We start from the raw sequence: 18,152 nt of genomic DNA, 5'->3' as shown, positions 1-18,152 counted from the left end.
TAAGTCACTCATTTTACTTTCTACTCTGGTCTGGACACTAATAGTCATCTACAATATGCAGTCATATTGAAATTTTCATTAAATGATGGATTTTAAAGCAAACTTGATTTTACTGAGTTTGTGTACTTTTGAGGTGCAATTGCCCAGAAAAGCCACTAGATGTTGCTGTCGAATGATTCCCCCGCACCCCCCCCCCCCCCGGAAGGGTGCTTCACTTATCAGCTGATTTTATTTTACTTATTGACAGCTAATATAAACTCGCCCTCCAAATAATGAGCATCAGCATGGAGGTCGACTGGGCTTCCCTAGCCATCTCTATCAAAGATCGGTCGGAGGATGAAAAGATCAGCAATGAATTTAACACGACCAGGGAGTAAATCTTCATTTGGCATATTGCAACGAGGATACCACGGTGCTGAAGAATTGGGGTAATCTTTGCTGAACAGATTTGTCCGAGGAGGTTGAAACGTAAATGGAAGAAGGGTAAAGGAAACATTGGCTGTTTGGACTCCAATATTCAAACCTTTCCGAAAATATAAAATAAACGGAAACTTATTTCAAAAGGATAATATTTTTTAAACTCCTTGTGGAGTCCAACCACATATCACAGTGAACTTTATATTTTGAGATGGGGAGGGGACGGCACACGAACAATGGATGAGTTCTGCAGTGCAATAGGCGACAGATCCTCGGGAGTAGGAACAGCTCAACAGGGTGGAGAACATGCGCTCACACAGGAAAGGGCAGGTTCAGAATCAGATTTAATAGCACTGGCATATGTCGTGAAATTTGTTGTTATGCAGCAGCAGTACATAGTACCACATAATAACTATAAATTACTATTATATATAAATAATATAAAAGTAAGGTAAGCAGTGCAAAAACGGAGGAAAATAAGAGTGAGGTAGGCTTCATGTATTGATTGTCCATTCAGAAATCTGATGGTGGAGGGGAAGAAGCTGTCCCTGTAACGTTAAGTGTCTCCTCAGGCTCCTGTCCCCCCTCCTTGATGGTAGCAATGAAAAGAGGACATACTCTGGGTGATGGGGTTCTTTAATGAAGAATGCCGCCTTTTTGAAGATGTCCTCGATGCTGGGGAGGCTAGTGCCCAAAATGGAGCCGGCTGAGTTTGCAACTTTCTGCGGCTTTTCCCGGTGCTGTGCGGTGGCCCGTCCATCCCAGATAGCAACGAAACGAGTTAAAATGCTCTCCAATTTACACCTGTAGAAATTTGTGACTGTAGAAGTATCTTTGGTAACACACCGTCTCCTGAAATTCCTAATGAAATATAGTTGCTGTCCAGCCTTCTTTCTAACTGCATCAATATGTTGGTCCCAGGAAAAGGTCTTCAGAGATGTTGATACCCAGGAACTTGAAACTGCCCGCTCTTTCCACGGCTAATCCCCCGATGAGGACTCGCGTCGTTCCTTCAACTTCCCCTTTCCTAAATCCACAATTCACTGGTCTTACTGACGTGAGTGAAAAGTCGTTTTATTACAACACTAATCAACCACCTGATCTATGAGGTTTACCACTGACCCACGTCAACAGTGTTTAATGTATGATCTAGCTGGGAGGAATACCCCTTTATTGTGTACACTTCAAGGGGCAAACGATTTTCTGCCAATGATATGAAGTTTATTTTGACATTTAAAAACTGATATGAGGACGTAGCCGTTCCCGAAGCCAAATACAAAGACCTCACTCTAGGCTGGCAGTCAATTACCAACCGTGTCACGTCGGCGGGTGGGGCCGCTCATTTCTCCACCTGTTCCGGCTCTCTCCGCTCCACTGTGTCGGCAGCGATGAACAAAGACTGTGCCTTGCTGGCTGCTGTTTCATTGCTGTCTGCCATTCAGCAGGGTAAGAGACTTATTTACTGTATTATCCTCACTGTAGGATACATGGTGCCTTTTGAACTACCTCACAAGGTGCTAAAATTAATCTCGACTGCGAACCAGCCCAGAGTGGGAAGTCCTGCAAAAGTTAACATCACCTGACTTCCATAAGTGCGTCCGCTGCGTTCCTGACAGGGAGGCGCTGCTTTGGTGCGCATTGCTTCCTTTTTACTCGTTGACCAAATTAGCACCGTGATCATTTTGTAAGGCTGCAATTTTAAATCCCTTAATTTAGAGACCCAGGCTTTACTCATACAAATCTTTTGAGGGTTGCAGGAGGGATGGGGAAGGCAAACCGCCCTTCAGTTTGAGGGTAGGAGAAGAGTTTTATGGAGGTCCTTTGGGTGAATCCTACATTTAAACCCCACTTGAAGTTTGGTTTCCAGTTCTAGAAAGAACACTGTAGGATTTGGACTGGGGTCAGTTTACCTGAATGGCCCCACTGGTCAATCAAGTGGCTAGGCTAGGACTGGTAAAGAGGTGGTCATAATCATGCATCGATTAAAAGGTCAGTTAAGACTGACTTTCAAGTTAATTAGATTTGAGGGAGACAAATTTAAAGTGACTGGCAGAACAGATGTCAAATGAAGATTTACTCCCTGGTCTCATTCATTGCTGGTTTTTCCTCCCCTCAAGCAATTGATTCCCCCAGGGCTGAGTATTTGATAGTTGTTTAAAGTTGACAGGTGTGATGTTGTAAGGGAAGAAGGAGTAAATATTTTTGATATTGAACCTCAAATGTTTAAGGTAACTGGCAAAGATAAAACAGGAAATATGTTTTCTATGTAGTAGGCTGTTACGATTAAACATGTATAACGGGGTGATTGAAGGAGATTAAAATATTACTTTAAAATAACTTAAATTTATAGCTGAAAATGCAGACAAAAAGTTTACAGAGCTATGGGTACAAAGCAGGACGTGAGACTAGTTAGCTCCCTCACGGGGACGTGGGGCTTCCTGTGGAAATTTGATGTGCTGAATGGCCTTCTATGTTGATTATTCTATCCTGCTTGAAAATTGGCTACTGTGCTCTTTTCCACAGATGCTGCCTGGTCTACTGAGTTCCTCCAGCATTTTGTGTGTGTTGTCATGGTTCCTTGATCTTGCAATATGAAGATAGTAGAGTTGCCTCCAAGCTTCAAAATTGAGTTTCTAACTTTCTATTTTCCTCAAGTCATTACTTTCTAATGTTGAGTTCCATCCAGCACCAAAAAAACACACAATGATCTGTTAATTGCTTTTTTTAAAAATATGGTAACTTTCAGAGTTGTTTCTGATACATTTCACTTGTCTGCACTTCCACTCTGAGGCATGCAATAAATGAAACAGGAATAAAATAATTTTGGCATGACTTCATTTCCAGATACTGCATACTGCACAACACAGCCTGTTGCATGGCTATCACTCCTATAGCACGTGCACTAGGCAGTCATTCCTGAAGAGACAGAACACCACAGCATTCTTAAGGAAAGCGGAAGGTATTTTGGAGGGGGAAAAGACCCATAGAGCCATACCACATTAAAAAAAGCCATTGGGCCCTTTGTATCCATACTAGCACCCATTTGTGTTTGTCCTCTAGTATCCTCATTAATCACTAGCCACCCTAATGCTATCATATTCTCTTGTCGCACGCTCAGTACATTATGAGCAATTGACAGTGGCCTGCGTTAGCAGGTCTTCAAGGTGTGGGGGGGTGGTATCAGAGCATCCGGAAGAAACTACAGGGTCACAGGGAGAATGTGCAAACTCCACACAGAAACCATCCAGGGCCAGGATCAAACTCAGGCCAACAGTATAAACCAGTGTGGCACCCAAATGAGGGTATATCTTTCTTCAGCCAGAGATTCCCTGCTGTGTTGCTACAAGCGAGCAGTGATTTTTAAGTGGAAACACGATTTTTTTTCTTAAACTAGGAAATTGGGTCAAATGTAATAGAAGGTAGCATTTCTGCTCAATGTGACTAAACTGAGCAAACAAAGGAGAGACTTGGGCTATTTCCATATCCCAAGCCTCAGTTGGGTGTACTCTATATTATGGCACTTCAAATCTTAGTCCAGGTACTGTGCAAGTGTTTTGAGGATATCTGTCTCTTGCACCATTTTGAGGAGTGTCCTCCAGACCTAGTTTCCTTCTAAGCTTTCTACCTTTACTCCTCCAGATTGTGATTTCTTTGCTAAGGTAAATAGGGTCTTTTTGTCTAGCCCTCCCATTATATTACTTTTCTCCCTAGTCTGCTTTATCCTAAAAAAAAATCCATCTTGGTTGATCTCTGTGCATGACTGTAATTCTCCATTTCCATTTCTGAGTTCATTCTCATAAATCGTCTCTGGTGCTTTCAGGCACTTCCTTAGTATGGAGGCAAGAACTGTAGGATTTTAGTGGGGACACACTATAAATTTTATTTTAAATCTAGTTTCTTGGCACCTGTACATTTCACTTAAGGTGATTAATAATAGGATAGGAAATGTTGTAGAGCTGGTTACTTTATCATTCCATGTTATAGTGTCAGAAATTAGCACTTAGTGTAATCAACCTACCTCTTAACCTTTACTAGAGTGTCGTCAACAAGGAGTGCCTCCTTTGGAAAGGAAAAGCACTCTACTGAACTGTCAACTTTAACTTCCTTTAGTTTTGGTGAAGTTTTGCACATTTATGTGCTGATTTTTATTTGTTTCACATGTGACATTAGAGAGAACACCCTTGAAGAAAACTCTGTGATCAAAATTATAATCTCAAGAAGTATCCCTGGTAGAATTTAAAAGGATTAGAAAATTTCTGCATTATTGTTAAACTTTAATTTTGTTCTTTTGGCTCCAAGACAGCTCCTCCAAAGAGATCTATGGCACATAATGTTGAAATAGATGTTAGACTTCCTTGTTACCTGAGCTATTTAGACCAGACAGCCCAGTTTTAATTCTTATCAGCAGTACAGAAGCTAACCTCACCTCAGAGATGATGAATTTGCTTGGTGATGGAGAATGATATGCTGGTGATGATCACAAAAGGATTTGGTTAAAGGAAAACTTCAGTCTACATTAGCTTAATTTTTAAGTCTTAAGAAAATCTATTTTCCCATCACATCGTTTACCCAGGTCTTCAATTGTCTGTAAAACTAACTCTGTTCTTTGTAGAAAATCTTCTTTATATATGCCTTATTTTTTTCTTTCATGAATTTTAGTTTGTATTTCCTTGTTTTATTTCAGGGTGCTGAAATATTTAGAAAGTAATGTTGGGGCTTAACCTTACCTGTATTTTAATGTGATGTTATTTAATTGTGTCCCTCATTTTATCCATTCTTTCCCTGAGTTAGATGTTTAAAGCAAAGCAGCAGCTCCCCCAAAGCTTGAATCCTTCCCCTACTGTGATATAAAATGCAAGAGGTTTTTTATTTGATATTAGAAGGAGAACAATTGAGATATCCATCAGGCAAAAAGTAACGGTGATAATTCCCAGTCTGTCTTTTTACTGTCTGTCAAATGGCCCTGATCTGCAGTGAGGTGCTACATAAAAGGCTGGTGTACAAGAGCTATTGGTATTAGGGGAAGTGTGTTAGCATGGAATGAGGATTTATCATTGCATAGAAGAAAGAAGGTCTGAATACACAGATTTTTTTCAGATGGAATGAAACAACTAGTACAGTGGTCCTACGATTGGTTTTTGGCCTCAATCATTTACAGTTTATATTAATGACATGGAGGAGGGAGCAGAGCACACTGTGTCTGTTGCCAACGACATGAAAATGACAGTCCTAAGAACTTTCTACAGGGGCACGATTGAGAGCATCCTGACTGGCTGCATCACTGCCTGGTATGGGAACTGTACTTCCCTCAATCGAAGGACCCTGCAGAGAGTGGTGCGGACAGCCCAGCGTATCTATAGATGTGAACTTCCCACTACTCAGGACATTTACAAAGACAGGTGTGTAAAAAGGGCCCGAAGGATGATTAGGGACCCGAGTCACCCCAACCACAAACTGTTCCAGCTGCTACCACAGCATAAAAGCCAGGACCAACAGAATTCGGGACAGCTTCTACCAACAGGCCATCAGACTGATTAATTCATGCTAATACAATTGTATTTCTAAGTTATATTGATTGTCCTGTTTTTTTGTACATACTATTTATTATAAATTACTATAAATTGCACATTGCACATTTAGACAGAGACGTAACGTAAAGATTTTTACTCATGAATATGAAGGATGTATGTAATAAAGTCAATTCAATTCAAAAGGTTAAAGAACATGCTGTAATGGGGTTAATTAGGACTCTGCAACAGGATATAGATAGATTAAGAGGGCAAAAATGTAGCAAATATAAACCAGTAAGAGAAATTTATAGGCAGATTATAATCCAAACGGGGAAAGCCAGCGGACAAGTGAAGTACAGAGGCGTTTATTTGTACTTGTGCATGGATTGCAAAATCCTAGTAAGAAGGTTAAATGTTATATTGGTCCTTATTGCAAGAGGGCTAGAGTTCAGAGATAAGGAACTACTGTTCAAATTTCACAGGGTATTGGTGAGGGCACACTAGCACTGTGCAGAGTTTTGATCCCCTTATTTAAGAAAGGATATACTGGCATTCAAGGTAGACTAAAAGAGATTCACTAGGCTAATTTCTGGATTGAGAGGGCTATCCTACACAAACAGCTGAAGAAATTGGTTCCATACTTCTGGAATTTAGAAGATTGAACGAATATTGCAAAGTATGATCCTTAAGTGGACCTGTCAGTGCAGAAGTTGAGGTGTTTCCACTAGGAAAAGATTCTGAAATGACAAGATATTGTTACAAAAATAGACAATGGTCATTTAATTAAAATGGAGGTACATATTGATTTCTTCACATTGACGATGGTCCATCTGAATATGTTTCTCAGTGTTTTGCAGTTTGATACACTGGGGATCATGTGCATTCTGATTGTACTGCTGCTGTCCTGAACTTTCTGTTTTAAATCTCAAAACAGAGGCCTGTTCTTTAACTGTTGTCAGTGATGCTTTCTCACACTGTAGGAGAGCAGCCTTGTGTTACTTTAACTTTGTAGAAATCTAATTTCTACAGATGTACCATGGAGAGCATTCTAACTGGCTGCATCACCGTCTGGTATTTGGTGGGGGGTGGGGTTACCACACAGGATCGAAGAAGCTATAGAAAGTTGTGAACTCAGTCGGCTCCATCATGGGCACTAGCCTCCCCATACCATCCAGGACATCTTCAAGGAGTGATGGCTCAAAAAGGTGGCATCCATCATTAAGGACCCCCATCACACCCAGCACATGCATTGTTCTCACTGTTACCATTAGGAGCCTGAAGCCACACACTCAGCAATTCAGGAACAGCTCCCCCCCCCCCCCCCGAGTGTACTTGAACTCTTGAACATCACCTCACGTTTTTTTTGTACTGCGGACGCAAAAACAACAAATGTCATGATATATGCCAGTGGTATTAAACCTTATTCTGACTGATTTCCCCTCCACTCCTTTTTCTAGAAATGTAAAATCACTCTTTATCCATCACTTCCTTTAAATATCAACAATGAAAGTTCCATCAGAGCAGCCTGCATTGCGCTGAGTGGGTATTCACCCAACAACATCTCCAAAGGATTGTGAATGAACTTAGGTGGCTGACTATTCAACTGTAACAACACTTCCAAACTCTGCAGTCTCTTATAGCAAATCCCTTGCTATTAATGATCATATGATACTCGAGTTTTGAGGACCAGTATTATGGTCCCCTTTTGCTCCTGATCATGCAGTACCCTACCAGTGTTTTGCCTGCAAACAGCAACATATAAAGATCAGACCTTGGATTTCCTTGTCAGTATGGCTTGGGTGTATTTGTTTGGATCAATTATTAAGCTTGCTACCCAGTCCACTACCTTGCTGTATCAATATTGGCATAGATTTGAATAATCAATACAATTAATAGTATTGCTTACTTAGATTTATCCCAAAAATAGGTTGTATACACTACATTGAAATTAGCTATGTTTCTTAACAAGTTAGGCCCTAACAGGGAAAAAAAAATGCCCAGAGAACATGGAGTCAGTAAATATTGTGGGTAAGAAGAGAGTCGGAGAGAAATAACTAGCCACCAAGTATGAAGGTACAATATTAAGTTGTATCATGATTGATATGTGAGCCAGGTATAAATAATTTGTGTTTAACAGGCTGTGGATAACTAAAGGGCATTTAGTTAGCAGTGCAGAACAAATTAGGCATTACACTGTCTATAAATGCTGAAACTTGATCAGATATTCGTCATGTTTTCTTAACATCAGACAAAAGATTTTGCTAATTTTCAAGTGTAGCTTCATCGTTTTTCCTTTTAATGAGGCCTAGCACGTTGCTACATTAAGAATTCTTTTGAATCTGGAGTTGCAGGACATGTCAGGGGAAAGGTTGAAGAGACCCAAAGCAAGAAATTCAGACTTTAACAACATATGTTGTGATACTAATCTTGGACTTGGGGTGTCAGATTATTTTCTCCAAGGTCTGTGCAGTGACATATTGCTGCAGTATTACACTATCACCACTAGATGCCCTAAGTGGACTGTTTGCTGGCAATCTTGGCGCTGATACATTGAGCCTACATTGGAACATCATTGATGGCCTTCTGATGGCTTATCTTTCCTTGGTATTAACGGGCTGGATCAGTAGTTAACTCTCTGTTTGCCACAATGCTGAGTTAGAAATGACCTGGAAAACACAACACCCCATTGCTACTCCGTGCTGAGGCAGCTTGGAGAGGTGTCTGAGCAAGCTGAGTGGTTTCGGAGCTCTTGGAGAAGGAGGGATGCTTTGGCAGGATTCTTGTTTCTGTTTGCTATTTGGTGACATTTACTGAAATGAATACAACTGTGCTTCCTTTTCTGGCAGGTGAAGGGGTGTGGGGAATAGCAAGAACAGGTCCAGATTGTCTCTTGCTCACTTCCATTGGCTACACTACTGAATTTGATGGTATGGGGCTTTGTTCATAGTTTAGGAGGGAGTGCAGGATTCCTGCAGGTTCCTCTGCTTGAGGTGAATTACCCCATCTGGAGGGGAATGCATATGAAGTGATAATCGGCTGGCACTGAACTGCAGACTAGGAAGTGCCATCGTTATAACCTTTGATACTGGGGACATGGCAATTTATCTCAATGCAACTCATCTCTTTGCTATTTAGGCTAATTGAGTTTCTATGGTTAATCATTCAAGTGTCACAGCAAATGTAGCTGACTTGCTTCTTGCTCTCTTTGATCTTAAAAGCATATGGACAGGTTGTTGCATCATCTACGTTGCCGGATATGTGCCCCGAACTGGGACTAAAATGTTTCAATCAAGAGAATAGAAAAGAAAAAGATAAAAGAGAAAAGATTAGTTTTAATACCCAATTTGTCATCAGGTGACAAATTTGATCTGAAAGCTGATAAACTCAGGGCAGATTATCAAATGTTGCTTGTCCTTGTAGATGGCTCGACAATGTCTTTCTCTGCCCGTGATGAGTCCCGTAGCTATCCTAGTCAGCTTCAAAGAAAATCTCTTCTCTTGGGTTCAATGTATAGAAGTTCTGAGCTTGGTGCGGTGTCATTAGCAGAGGTCTGGTTCTGCTGTTGGTCCTTAAAAATTCATGACTGGAGCACTACCTTGAAAACAAACCAGAATGATACTGTTTGAACTGAAGGGTTACAGTATCTGAATATCATCTACATACACCTGCAGTGAAGTTCTTAAACATTGCTCTGTATCCATTGCAATCAATTCATATACTTGCTTTCCCTGCAGTACCAGTATAGATGTGTACAAGTGTTTAAATATTGGACAACTTAAACAAATTGCCTCTGATTACGTACTATTGGTTGGTAAGCTGTGTATCTTCTGTACTTATGGTATTGTGTACAATTTATTTTGAATTTTGTATTATATCAGAAATATAATAATTTTGTTTTTTTTTAAGTTCCATTGTTGAAAAAATCACTTGTTTTCTTTTAGAAAAAAAGAATCTTTAATGCTCTTGAATTGACTTTCCTGTTGTGCATGCAGCATATTTTGCAGTGCGAGTAGGAAATGCCAGGAAGAAGTATAAAGTGTTGCCACCAGCAGTTACAGGATCGCCTGATTTTGAGAGAATTTTCCGCGCACAGTAAGTTTATTCCAGTACACATTAACAGTTTGTATTAGCTCTGAATTGACCAAAGAACTTTTTCCATTTTATTCTCAAATGATTTTATTTTCAGTCTTCTATTGTTGCTCTAATTTTCTTGTCTCTAAATTGTAAAAAAAAGTTGTACAATAATAGAGTTTTATGGGAAGAAACAGGACTTTCAGCCCACCGTGTCCATGCCAATGGTTTTACCCACCCACACTAATTCTATTTGTCCGTATCCTTCTATGTCTTGCCTTGTTAATTGCCTGTCATAATTTTAACTTGCCCCTCAACCTGCCTCACTCCAGGCAAAACCAGCCCAGTCTACACAGCCTTCCCCTATAACTAAAGTTCTCTTGTCTAGGTATCATTCTGGTGACTCAACTCTGCAATTTCTCAATGACTCAAACTCTGTAATGACATCCATTTATAATGTAGCACCCAGAACTACGCACAATACTCAAGTGTATTTAAGTGTTTTAATATTTGCAACATAATGTCACTATTTCTATGTTCTGAAGCCTAAGCTATAAGGGCAAGCATGTCTTCTTTGCCAGCCTAACTATCTGTATTGCCACTTTCTAGACACTGTGGACTTGAACCACAAAGTTTCTCTGTCCATCAACATTCCCTAGCGCCCTACTAATTACAGCATATGTCTTAACCCTATTTGACTTTCCAGAAAAGCATCAGATTGCACTTGTCAGGATTAAATTCCATCTTCTCTTACTCCGCCCAGCTTTCCATCTGATCCATATCCAGCCGTAAGTTCTAAGTGCAGTTTTCTGCAATTAAGTATCAATTTAGTTTTATTAACTGTGAATTAATTTTTAAGGAGTTGAATAATTAACAGGGCTTTTAAAGTGGTGAATACTGTAGGAGAAGAGTCAGATTGACAACTCAAAAAGTGTTCTAATCAGCACCACCACTTCACAACTGTTTGCCCATTCATTAACGCAGCCTTAAAGTTCCCCTTGACTCTGGCCGATATACAGAATAATAGGTTTTGGGATAGGCATTTACAAAACAATCAGAATGCTATACATCCCTGACAAGAATTATACTTCCACTTGTTATCTGCTTTCCCTTTAAGGACAAGCTCTCTGATATATTTTCGATTGTACAAAGTAAATAATCAATTACATTTTCAATGTTTTTGCCTTCCTTCCTTGAAGATATTCAGCACCATGGCAACTTTCTGCTGTCTGTGCACATTCTTGATTAATGAGTCTCAGCAGTAAATTCTATGTAGCTGCTTGGCTGTAGAGTACATTGCAGCCGAGGTTGATGCTGCTCTGACAACATCTTCACACACGTACGTGTCAAGAAACTGGATCAATTTGAGCCTGTTTAAAGGCATTTAACATGCAAATATTGATTTTACCTGAAGCACATCACACGGGGTGTAATCTGCGTGAATCCATGACCATTCTAAAATTGGACTGTGCTCTTCAGGATTGGCTCTAACATGTCTGAACTTTACTATAACATATTTGGCAAAGGATCTTTCATTCACCACCAACTAGAAACAGAACTCCTGTGTTCATAGAATGAATGTCGTATGACATTTTCAAAAATAAGGAGCAAATAAGATTGCCAGTAAGACATAGTCCCAGTTCTGAGATCAATATATTGCACACACCATCTGCCAGCCACATTTTGCAAACTTTGTTTTTTTTTCCCCCATTAATGATTACAGAGCCTTTTTAAGATGTTATGTATGTCAGTGCACTGCGCTGTGATCTCTGCCTCAATGATTATTCAGCATCTCTCAGCGGCATGGAGCTGCTTCTGACTAAATGATCATTTTGAGCCCGATCACTCATGTAGGATTGCTGCAATGTGTTCACCACCATCCCCCTCAACCATTGCCCTTTCCCTCATCTTGAAGGCATCCTTTCACGCAGCTGGTCTATAGCCATCTTGGGAAGAGATGCTTTAACGTTCCCAGTGATCAATTTGGCTTTCGGGAGGTTCTTGTGCAACTACCACTAGTAACACACAGCTCAAGTCTATCAGTTCATTCGATGCAAGGGACATTACTGTCGTACCTTTCAGAGCACTTTTCATTCAATTTATCATTTTGTTTTGGGGTGGGGTGGGGGGAGAATAGCAAGCAACAAAGTTTTAGAGCAGTTAATTGGATCCAATCCAATATCTTGGCAATACTGTTTCCATTTGTGTTGGTTAGCAGTTTGAGGCTGTATCCAGGATTGAATTAATTTCCGAGTATCCATTTTTCCATGTTCCCTTTGATATAGAAAGAAGTCATTTGGCCATTGAGTCTATGCCAGCTCACAGAGAAATCCCATTCCATCATACATGCTTCCTTATAACACATTCTCCCAAAATTGTATCAGTTCCCTCCAGATTCTACCAATCACCTCCACTCTAGTTGGCAATTCACGGAGGCCAGGTGACCAAATCGTATACCTTTGGGACGTGGGAGGAGGCTGAAATAGTTGGAAGAAACCAGGTAGTCACAGGGAAGATGCACAAATTTCACATAGAAATAACTAGAGGTAACAACTGAAGTCAGATATCTGGTGCTGTGAGCAATAGTTCTCCTGGATGTGCCATTGTGCCCTAGCTCAGGACAGTTACAGGAAATTTTTAGAAGGTATTTCATGGCGAAAACTTGCTAGACATTGGTGAACATCTTGTTTCGTGCTGAGCAAACTCAGATTGTAATGTTAAAGTGTCCACCAATAGCTTTCTGAATATTGAGTTTATTGAGGGCAACATATCTTAAGGGTTTTCAAAGAGGTAGTGTACAATGAAAGAAAAGGCATCCTGCCAAAGGGGACCAATATTAGAAAGTTTTCCAGAGATCTCTGATTGGGGATAGGAACAGAGGGATCTTCGGGTCCACATCTATAGATCCCTCAAAGTTGCTGTGTAAGTTGATAGGTTAGTTAAGAAGGCATACTGTATGAAGTAGGCTTTCATTAGTTGGGAGATTCAGTTCAAGAGCGGAAAGGTAATGTCGCAGCTCTATGAAACTCTGGTTACATCACACTTGGAGTATCGTGTTCAGTTCTGGTCCCCTCATTATGGGAAGGATGTGGAGGGTGCAGAGGAGATTACCAGGATTATGTCTGGATTAGACAGCACATTTTACAAGAAGAGGTTGTGCAAGTTAGGGCTTTTCGCTTTAGAGAGAAGGAGGGTGAGAGGTCCTGCTGAAGGGTTTTGGCCCAAAACATCGACTGTACTCTTTTCCATAGATGCTGCCTGGCCTGCTGAGTTCCCCAGCATTTTGTGTGTGTTGCTGGGATTTCCAGCATCTGCAGATTTTCTCTTGTTTGAGGATGAGAGATGAATTTTTAGAGGTGTATAAGATGATAAGGGGCACAGATAGCATGAATAACAGGAGACTTTTCCCAGGGTGAAATGGCTAATATGAGGGGCATAATTTTAAGGTGATTAGAAGAATGTGTGAGGGAATGTCAGAGATGGTGTTTTTTCAACACAGAGAGTGTTAGGTGCATAGAACACACTACTAGAGGTGGTGGTGGAGGCAGGTGCATTAGCACCATTGAAGAGATTCTTAAATGGGCACATGGATGAAAGAAAAATGGAAAGCTATGTTGGAGCAAAGAGTAGATTAAAGGTCAGCACAACATTGTGGACCAAATAGCCTTACTGTGCTGTACCGTTTCAGTTTCTATAATTGAGATGGGACGAGTGGAATTTTGGTTTCAAGATGATCTTGGAGGATGTAGATAGAAGGATTTGGGGAAATTCCAGAGGATGGAGACCAAGGAAAAGAAAGTGTGGCTACCAGCAACAAGGTGAGTGGAGGAAAGAAAGAAGGAAGGAACCAGCTTGATTGGAGGTGTTTGCAGAAATAGAAAGGACCTATTTATTCCATGAAAGAAGTGGAAGCCAACATAAGTCGATAAAGATAATAGCGATAGTGAAATGGGACTTGCTACATAGTAGGATGTGGGCAGCCGACTTGAATACGAAGTGATCAAAGATTTCTCTGAAAGACAGGTAAGGAGTAGAGGTGGAATTAATTGATCATCTGTGATTTAGAAGAACTTGGGAGCTGGAAACTGAGTTAGAATTGAGCAGGAGGCTGAATGTGGATTAAACCTCTTCAACACCATTGCTACTTGTACAAGAGAACTTTTGGTGTCTGTGAAGGAAAACTATTTTACCTACTCAGACTATGGAGAGAATGGTTTGTTTTATTTGCTTACAGCTGCAATCTTTGATTGCCAGCAATTAATGTCTCAGCCCCATTTCTTTTAATTGAGTTATATCCATATAATGATACAGTGCTGGTAAATAATTTTGAAAAACTCTTTAGGCAGCACAAGATTTAATTTCACAGAAATATGAATTGCATGTGTGCAACTTCACTGTGATGGCTACATGCCCAAATAATACAAGCACAATTCAAGATACAAGACTTATCTCTCATAAAGTTCAAGTTCATAGTTATATGTCATTCAACCATACATGAAAACTCATGAATACAGCCAAACGTAGCAGCATTCCTCAAAGGTCAACGTACGAAAGCCATACACAGTACAAAGTGCAAATAGCACATATAAGATAGCAAGTAAACATACAGTCACACAAAATATACAGACTGTATATAGCCCAAGTCCCCGAGTGATATGTCCTGTAAATTGATGGTGCATGGGTGCTATCAGCAAGAACAAGCAGGTCTTAGCAGCCCACAGATAAATATGAACGCTGTGCAGTTTGTCTTCCATCAAGCGAACACTGGGTGGCACCACCTATGGGAGGGGCCAGCCCCCAACCCAGCATGGACGCCTCATACTCCATCTCCAGCGTCTCCTCTCCTGGACTGCTGCAACAGGCAAGCCCGCAGCTTGAGGCCTAATCCTCTCTTCAACTGCAGCCAGGCAGCTCCCCTGCCGTCTGTCTCACCAATAAGCATGGAGATGGATTTGCAGATTTTACATTACTGGTGTTTAACAGGGTCTTGTGATTGTAAAAGAAAGACCCCAGACAATCACTTGCTGTTAGACTGCCCACTGCTTTCGCACACTGCTCCGATGGCTCTCTGTAGCGGACAGTATCAGGTCCAACTCGTCTAACTCCTCCACCAATGAGCAGCTCACTGATGGGGTACACCTGCAGTACTATAAGTTCCTAATATCCAGCATTGTCTTGCGGGCATAAAAAAGATGCTTAAAAAAGACAAAAAGATCTTTGGTTGGCTCCCGAGGGGCCACCATCTTACTGGAAGTCACGGTAAAGTTATAATAAATATATCTTTATTGATTTGTTTAAATCTATTTCATGCAAGTGTTTTCCCAGGCAGAATAAATATGGAAGTCTTGTTCTGATCTGATTGTCTCAAGTGGGAAATGCATTTGATTTGTAATCTTTCACGGCCAATAATTACCCTTTTCATAATTTTTACCAAAGTGTGGCTTCCTGTTCCCATCTCATACTAGTGACTATTTAAAGCCTATTTGCAGTTTTCTTTCCTTTGCCCCATCTTGAAGCTGCCTGTTCCAAGTAGGGTGGTGCTTATGATTAGAGATATCATATAGTTTGGAATTTGCAATCCTATTCAAAGCTTAACGCACTGGGAGATTAATTTGAGTAATGTGAGAAGTGATCTAATTTCCCCATTTCTTTCTTCCTTGGATATGGACATTGTAGTATTGCTTTCAAGACTCTAATTCTGAGGATGAGGACTTCCTTGGATATGGATGATGTTGTGTATTGCTTTCAATACCCTAGTCCTGAGGATGTCAGAATACAAATGTCAAACATAACATTTCCAGTTAAACTTCAGTTGTCACATTAAAAGGGACACTTGCACTTGGGTGGTGCCCAATTCTTTGCAGTCGGTGAACCATGTTTAAAGTGTATTCTGTGTTGCAATACTGCCGCCAATTTGCACACAGTACGTTTCCCCTCAACAACAATGACCAAATAATCTAATTTGGCTAGGTTGAGTGAAGGATAAATATAGACTCTAACTCTCTTTCAAAATGATACCATGGGCTGTTTTATGCTTACAGAGAAGGCCTAGTGGACATTGGTCTAGTATTTTGTCCGACAGGTTGCAACCTTAACAGTACAGCACCGGCCCTTTACTAAAGGCACTAAAGATACAGCTGCTAAGACATCCATTCCTAGATGTTTCACTATGCGTCATATCAGACTTCTGAATAGTTGTTTTGATGCCCCACTTGTGGAAATGTCAACAGAAATTAGCAAGTTTGTATTCATCTCATTGTTGTTGATAACCCAGAACAAATCAGCCATGGTTCCCTGTTTCTGACCACAAATTGCTAAACCTCTCTAAGTAAATATAGTGAAGTCTAAAAGAATCCCAGTTCCATAGTAACCTTCCTGCATCAGCTTCAATTCCACATAACTCCTCATTCTTTAAAGCAGCCTGATCAGGTACTTTCAGATCAGGGTGGGGGTTCCAGCCTGTGCCACCAAAGAAATTCGAAGAATAAGTCAGCACCTTCAGAAGAGTGAAGGTTTGATGAGCTGTTTAAAGGAAATGCCTTTTGTAATTTAATGTTTGTTATATGTTTGAATCTATACAGGCAGAACTCGGTTGAATTCTATCCCATGTTCTTGGTTGTGTTATGGAGTTCTGGACTGTTTTTCAATCAAGGTGAGTAGTAGTTATCTAAAATTAACAACAGAGCTTCTCCATCGCTTAGACTTGTATTTGGCTAGTTTGATTGCAAGACATATTCCACTAATTTCTTGAGCAGTATGCCTAGGCTGAACACATGCTCTATTGTAGGGGAAGGTTAATTTCTCATAATATTATAAGTCTCTATGATACTGGGGGCCATTTGGCCCGTCAAGTTCTTGGCAGCATTTGGAGCAATCCCATCAACGTCATGGGCAAAGAAGTAGCAGGTGGAATATAGTGTTGGGAAGTATATGGTCATGCACTTTGGTAGAATAAATAAAACTGTTTATCTATTTTCTAACTGGAGAGCAAATTCAAAAACCTGAGGTGCACAGGGACCTGGGAGTCCTTGTGCAGGATCCCTTAGAGATGAACTTGCAGGTTGAGTCTGTGGTGAGGAAAGTAATTGCAATATTAGCATTCACTTTGAGAGGTCCAGAATATAAAAGCAAGGCTGTTATAATGTCAAGACTTTATAAAGCACTGGCGAGGCCTCACAGGGAGTATTATGAGCCGTTCTGGGCCCCTTATCGAAGAAAGGATGTGCTAACAATGGGGAGGGTTAAAGGAGTTCACAAAAATGACTCAGGGATTGAAAGGCTTGTCATATGAAGAGCGTTTGATGGCTCTGGGCCTGTGCTCACTGGAATTCAGAAGAATGAATGGGGATTTCATTGAAACCTATCAAATGTTGAAAGGCCTCGATAAAGTGGACATGAAGAGGATATTTCCTATGTTAGTGGAGTCTAAGACCAGAGGACATAGGCTCAGAATAGAGGGATGTCCATTTAGAATGGAGATGAGGAATTTCTTTAGCCAGAGAGTGGCGAATCTGTGGTATTCATTGTCACAGCTGCTGTGGAGGCCAAATCATTGGGTATACTTAAGGCAGAGGTTGTTAGATTCTGGATTAGTCAGGGCATGAAAGGATACGGGGAGATGGCAGGAGAATGGGGGTGAGGGGGAAATGGATCAGCTATGATAAAATGGAGGAGCAGACTCAATGGGCCAAATGACCTAATTCTGCTCCTATATCTTATAGTCTAATGGTCTTATGGAAATACCCATAGTCAGGGAATATACAAACTTCGTACAGACAGCCCCGAAGATTTGGATTAAACCAGGTCGCAAGACTGTGAGCTTTACTTGCAGAGCCATTGTGCTTCTGAAGAACACCACAGTTGAAGACAAAATAACTCTGTATTCCCTTCTACATTTTAACTTAGCTCTGCAGGGGGCTGACAAAACAGCACCAAAGTGGAATAAGGATATTTAACTTTTCCACTGTTCACTGAAAATGCTGTAAAATCTCAGCAGGCTAGGAAATACCATTAACATTTCTGGTTGAAGACCCTTCATCAGAACTCAAATATTAACCGGTTCTCTGAACTGCTAAGTTTTTCCAGTGTTTTCTGTTTTTTATTTCACTTTTCCAACATCTGCAGTTTTTTTTTGATTCTCAGAAAGTGATGTGG

General features: G+C 40.6%; 1 protein-coding gene across 1 annotated transcript in view; it reads left to right on the top strand.

Annotated features, from left to right (window-relative positions):
• The first annotated feature begins 1,545 nt into the window (after positions 1-1,545).
• Positions 1,546-18,152, top strand: part of mgst2 (microsomal glutathione S-transferase 2) — a 34,796-nt gene continuing 18,189 nt past the window's right edge. Inside the window, exons 1-3 of the mRNA XM_072254750.1 lie at positions 1,546-1,863; positions 9,920-10,019; positions 16,580-16,650. Of these exons, the coding sequence (XP_072110851.1) occupies positions 1,806-1,863; positions 9,920-10,019; positions 16,580-16,650 (229 nt within the window). The 5' untranslated portion in view covers positions 1,546-1,805. The remainder of the gene's footprint in view (positions 1,864-9,919; positions 10,020-16,579; positions 16,651-18,152) is intronic.

The sequence above is a fragment of the Mobula birostris genome, chromosome 4 (assembly GCF_030028105.1).
Source record: "Mobula birostris isolate sMobBir1 chromosome 4, sMobBir1.hap1, whole genome shotgun sequence".
NCBI lineage: Eukaryota > Metazoa > Chordata > Chondrichthyes > Myliobatiformes > Myliobatidae > Mobula > Mobula birostris.
The sequence above is the reverse complement of the archived record's forward strand: the minus strand, read 5'-3'. Positions and strand labels throughout refer to the sequence as shown.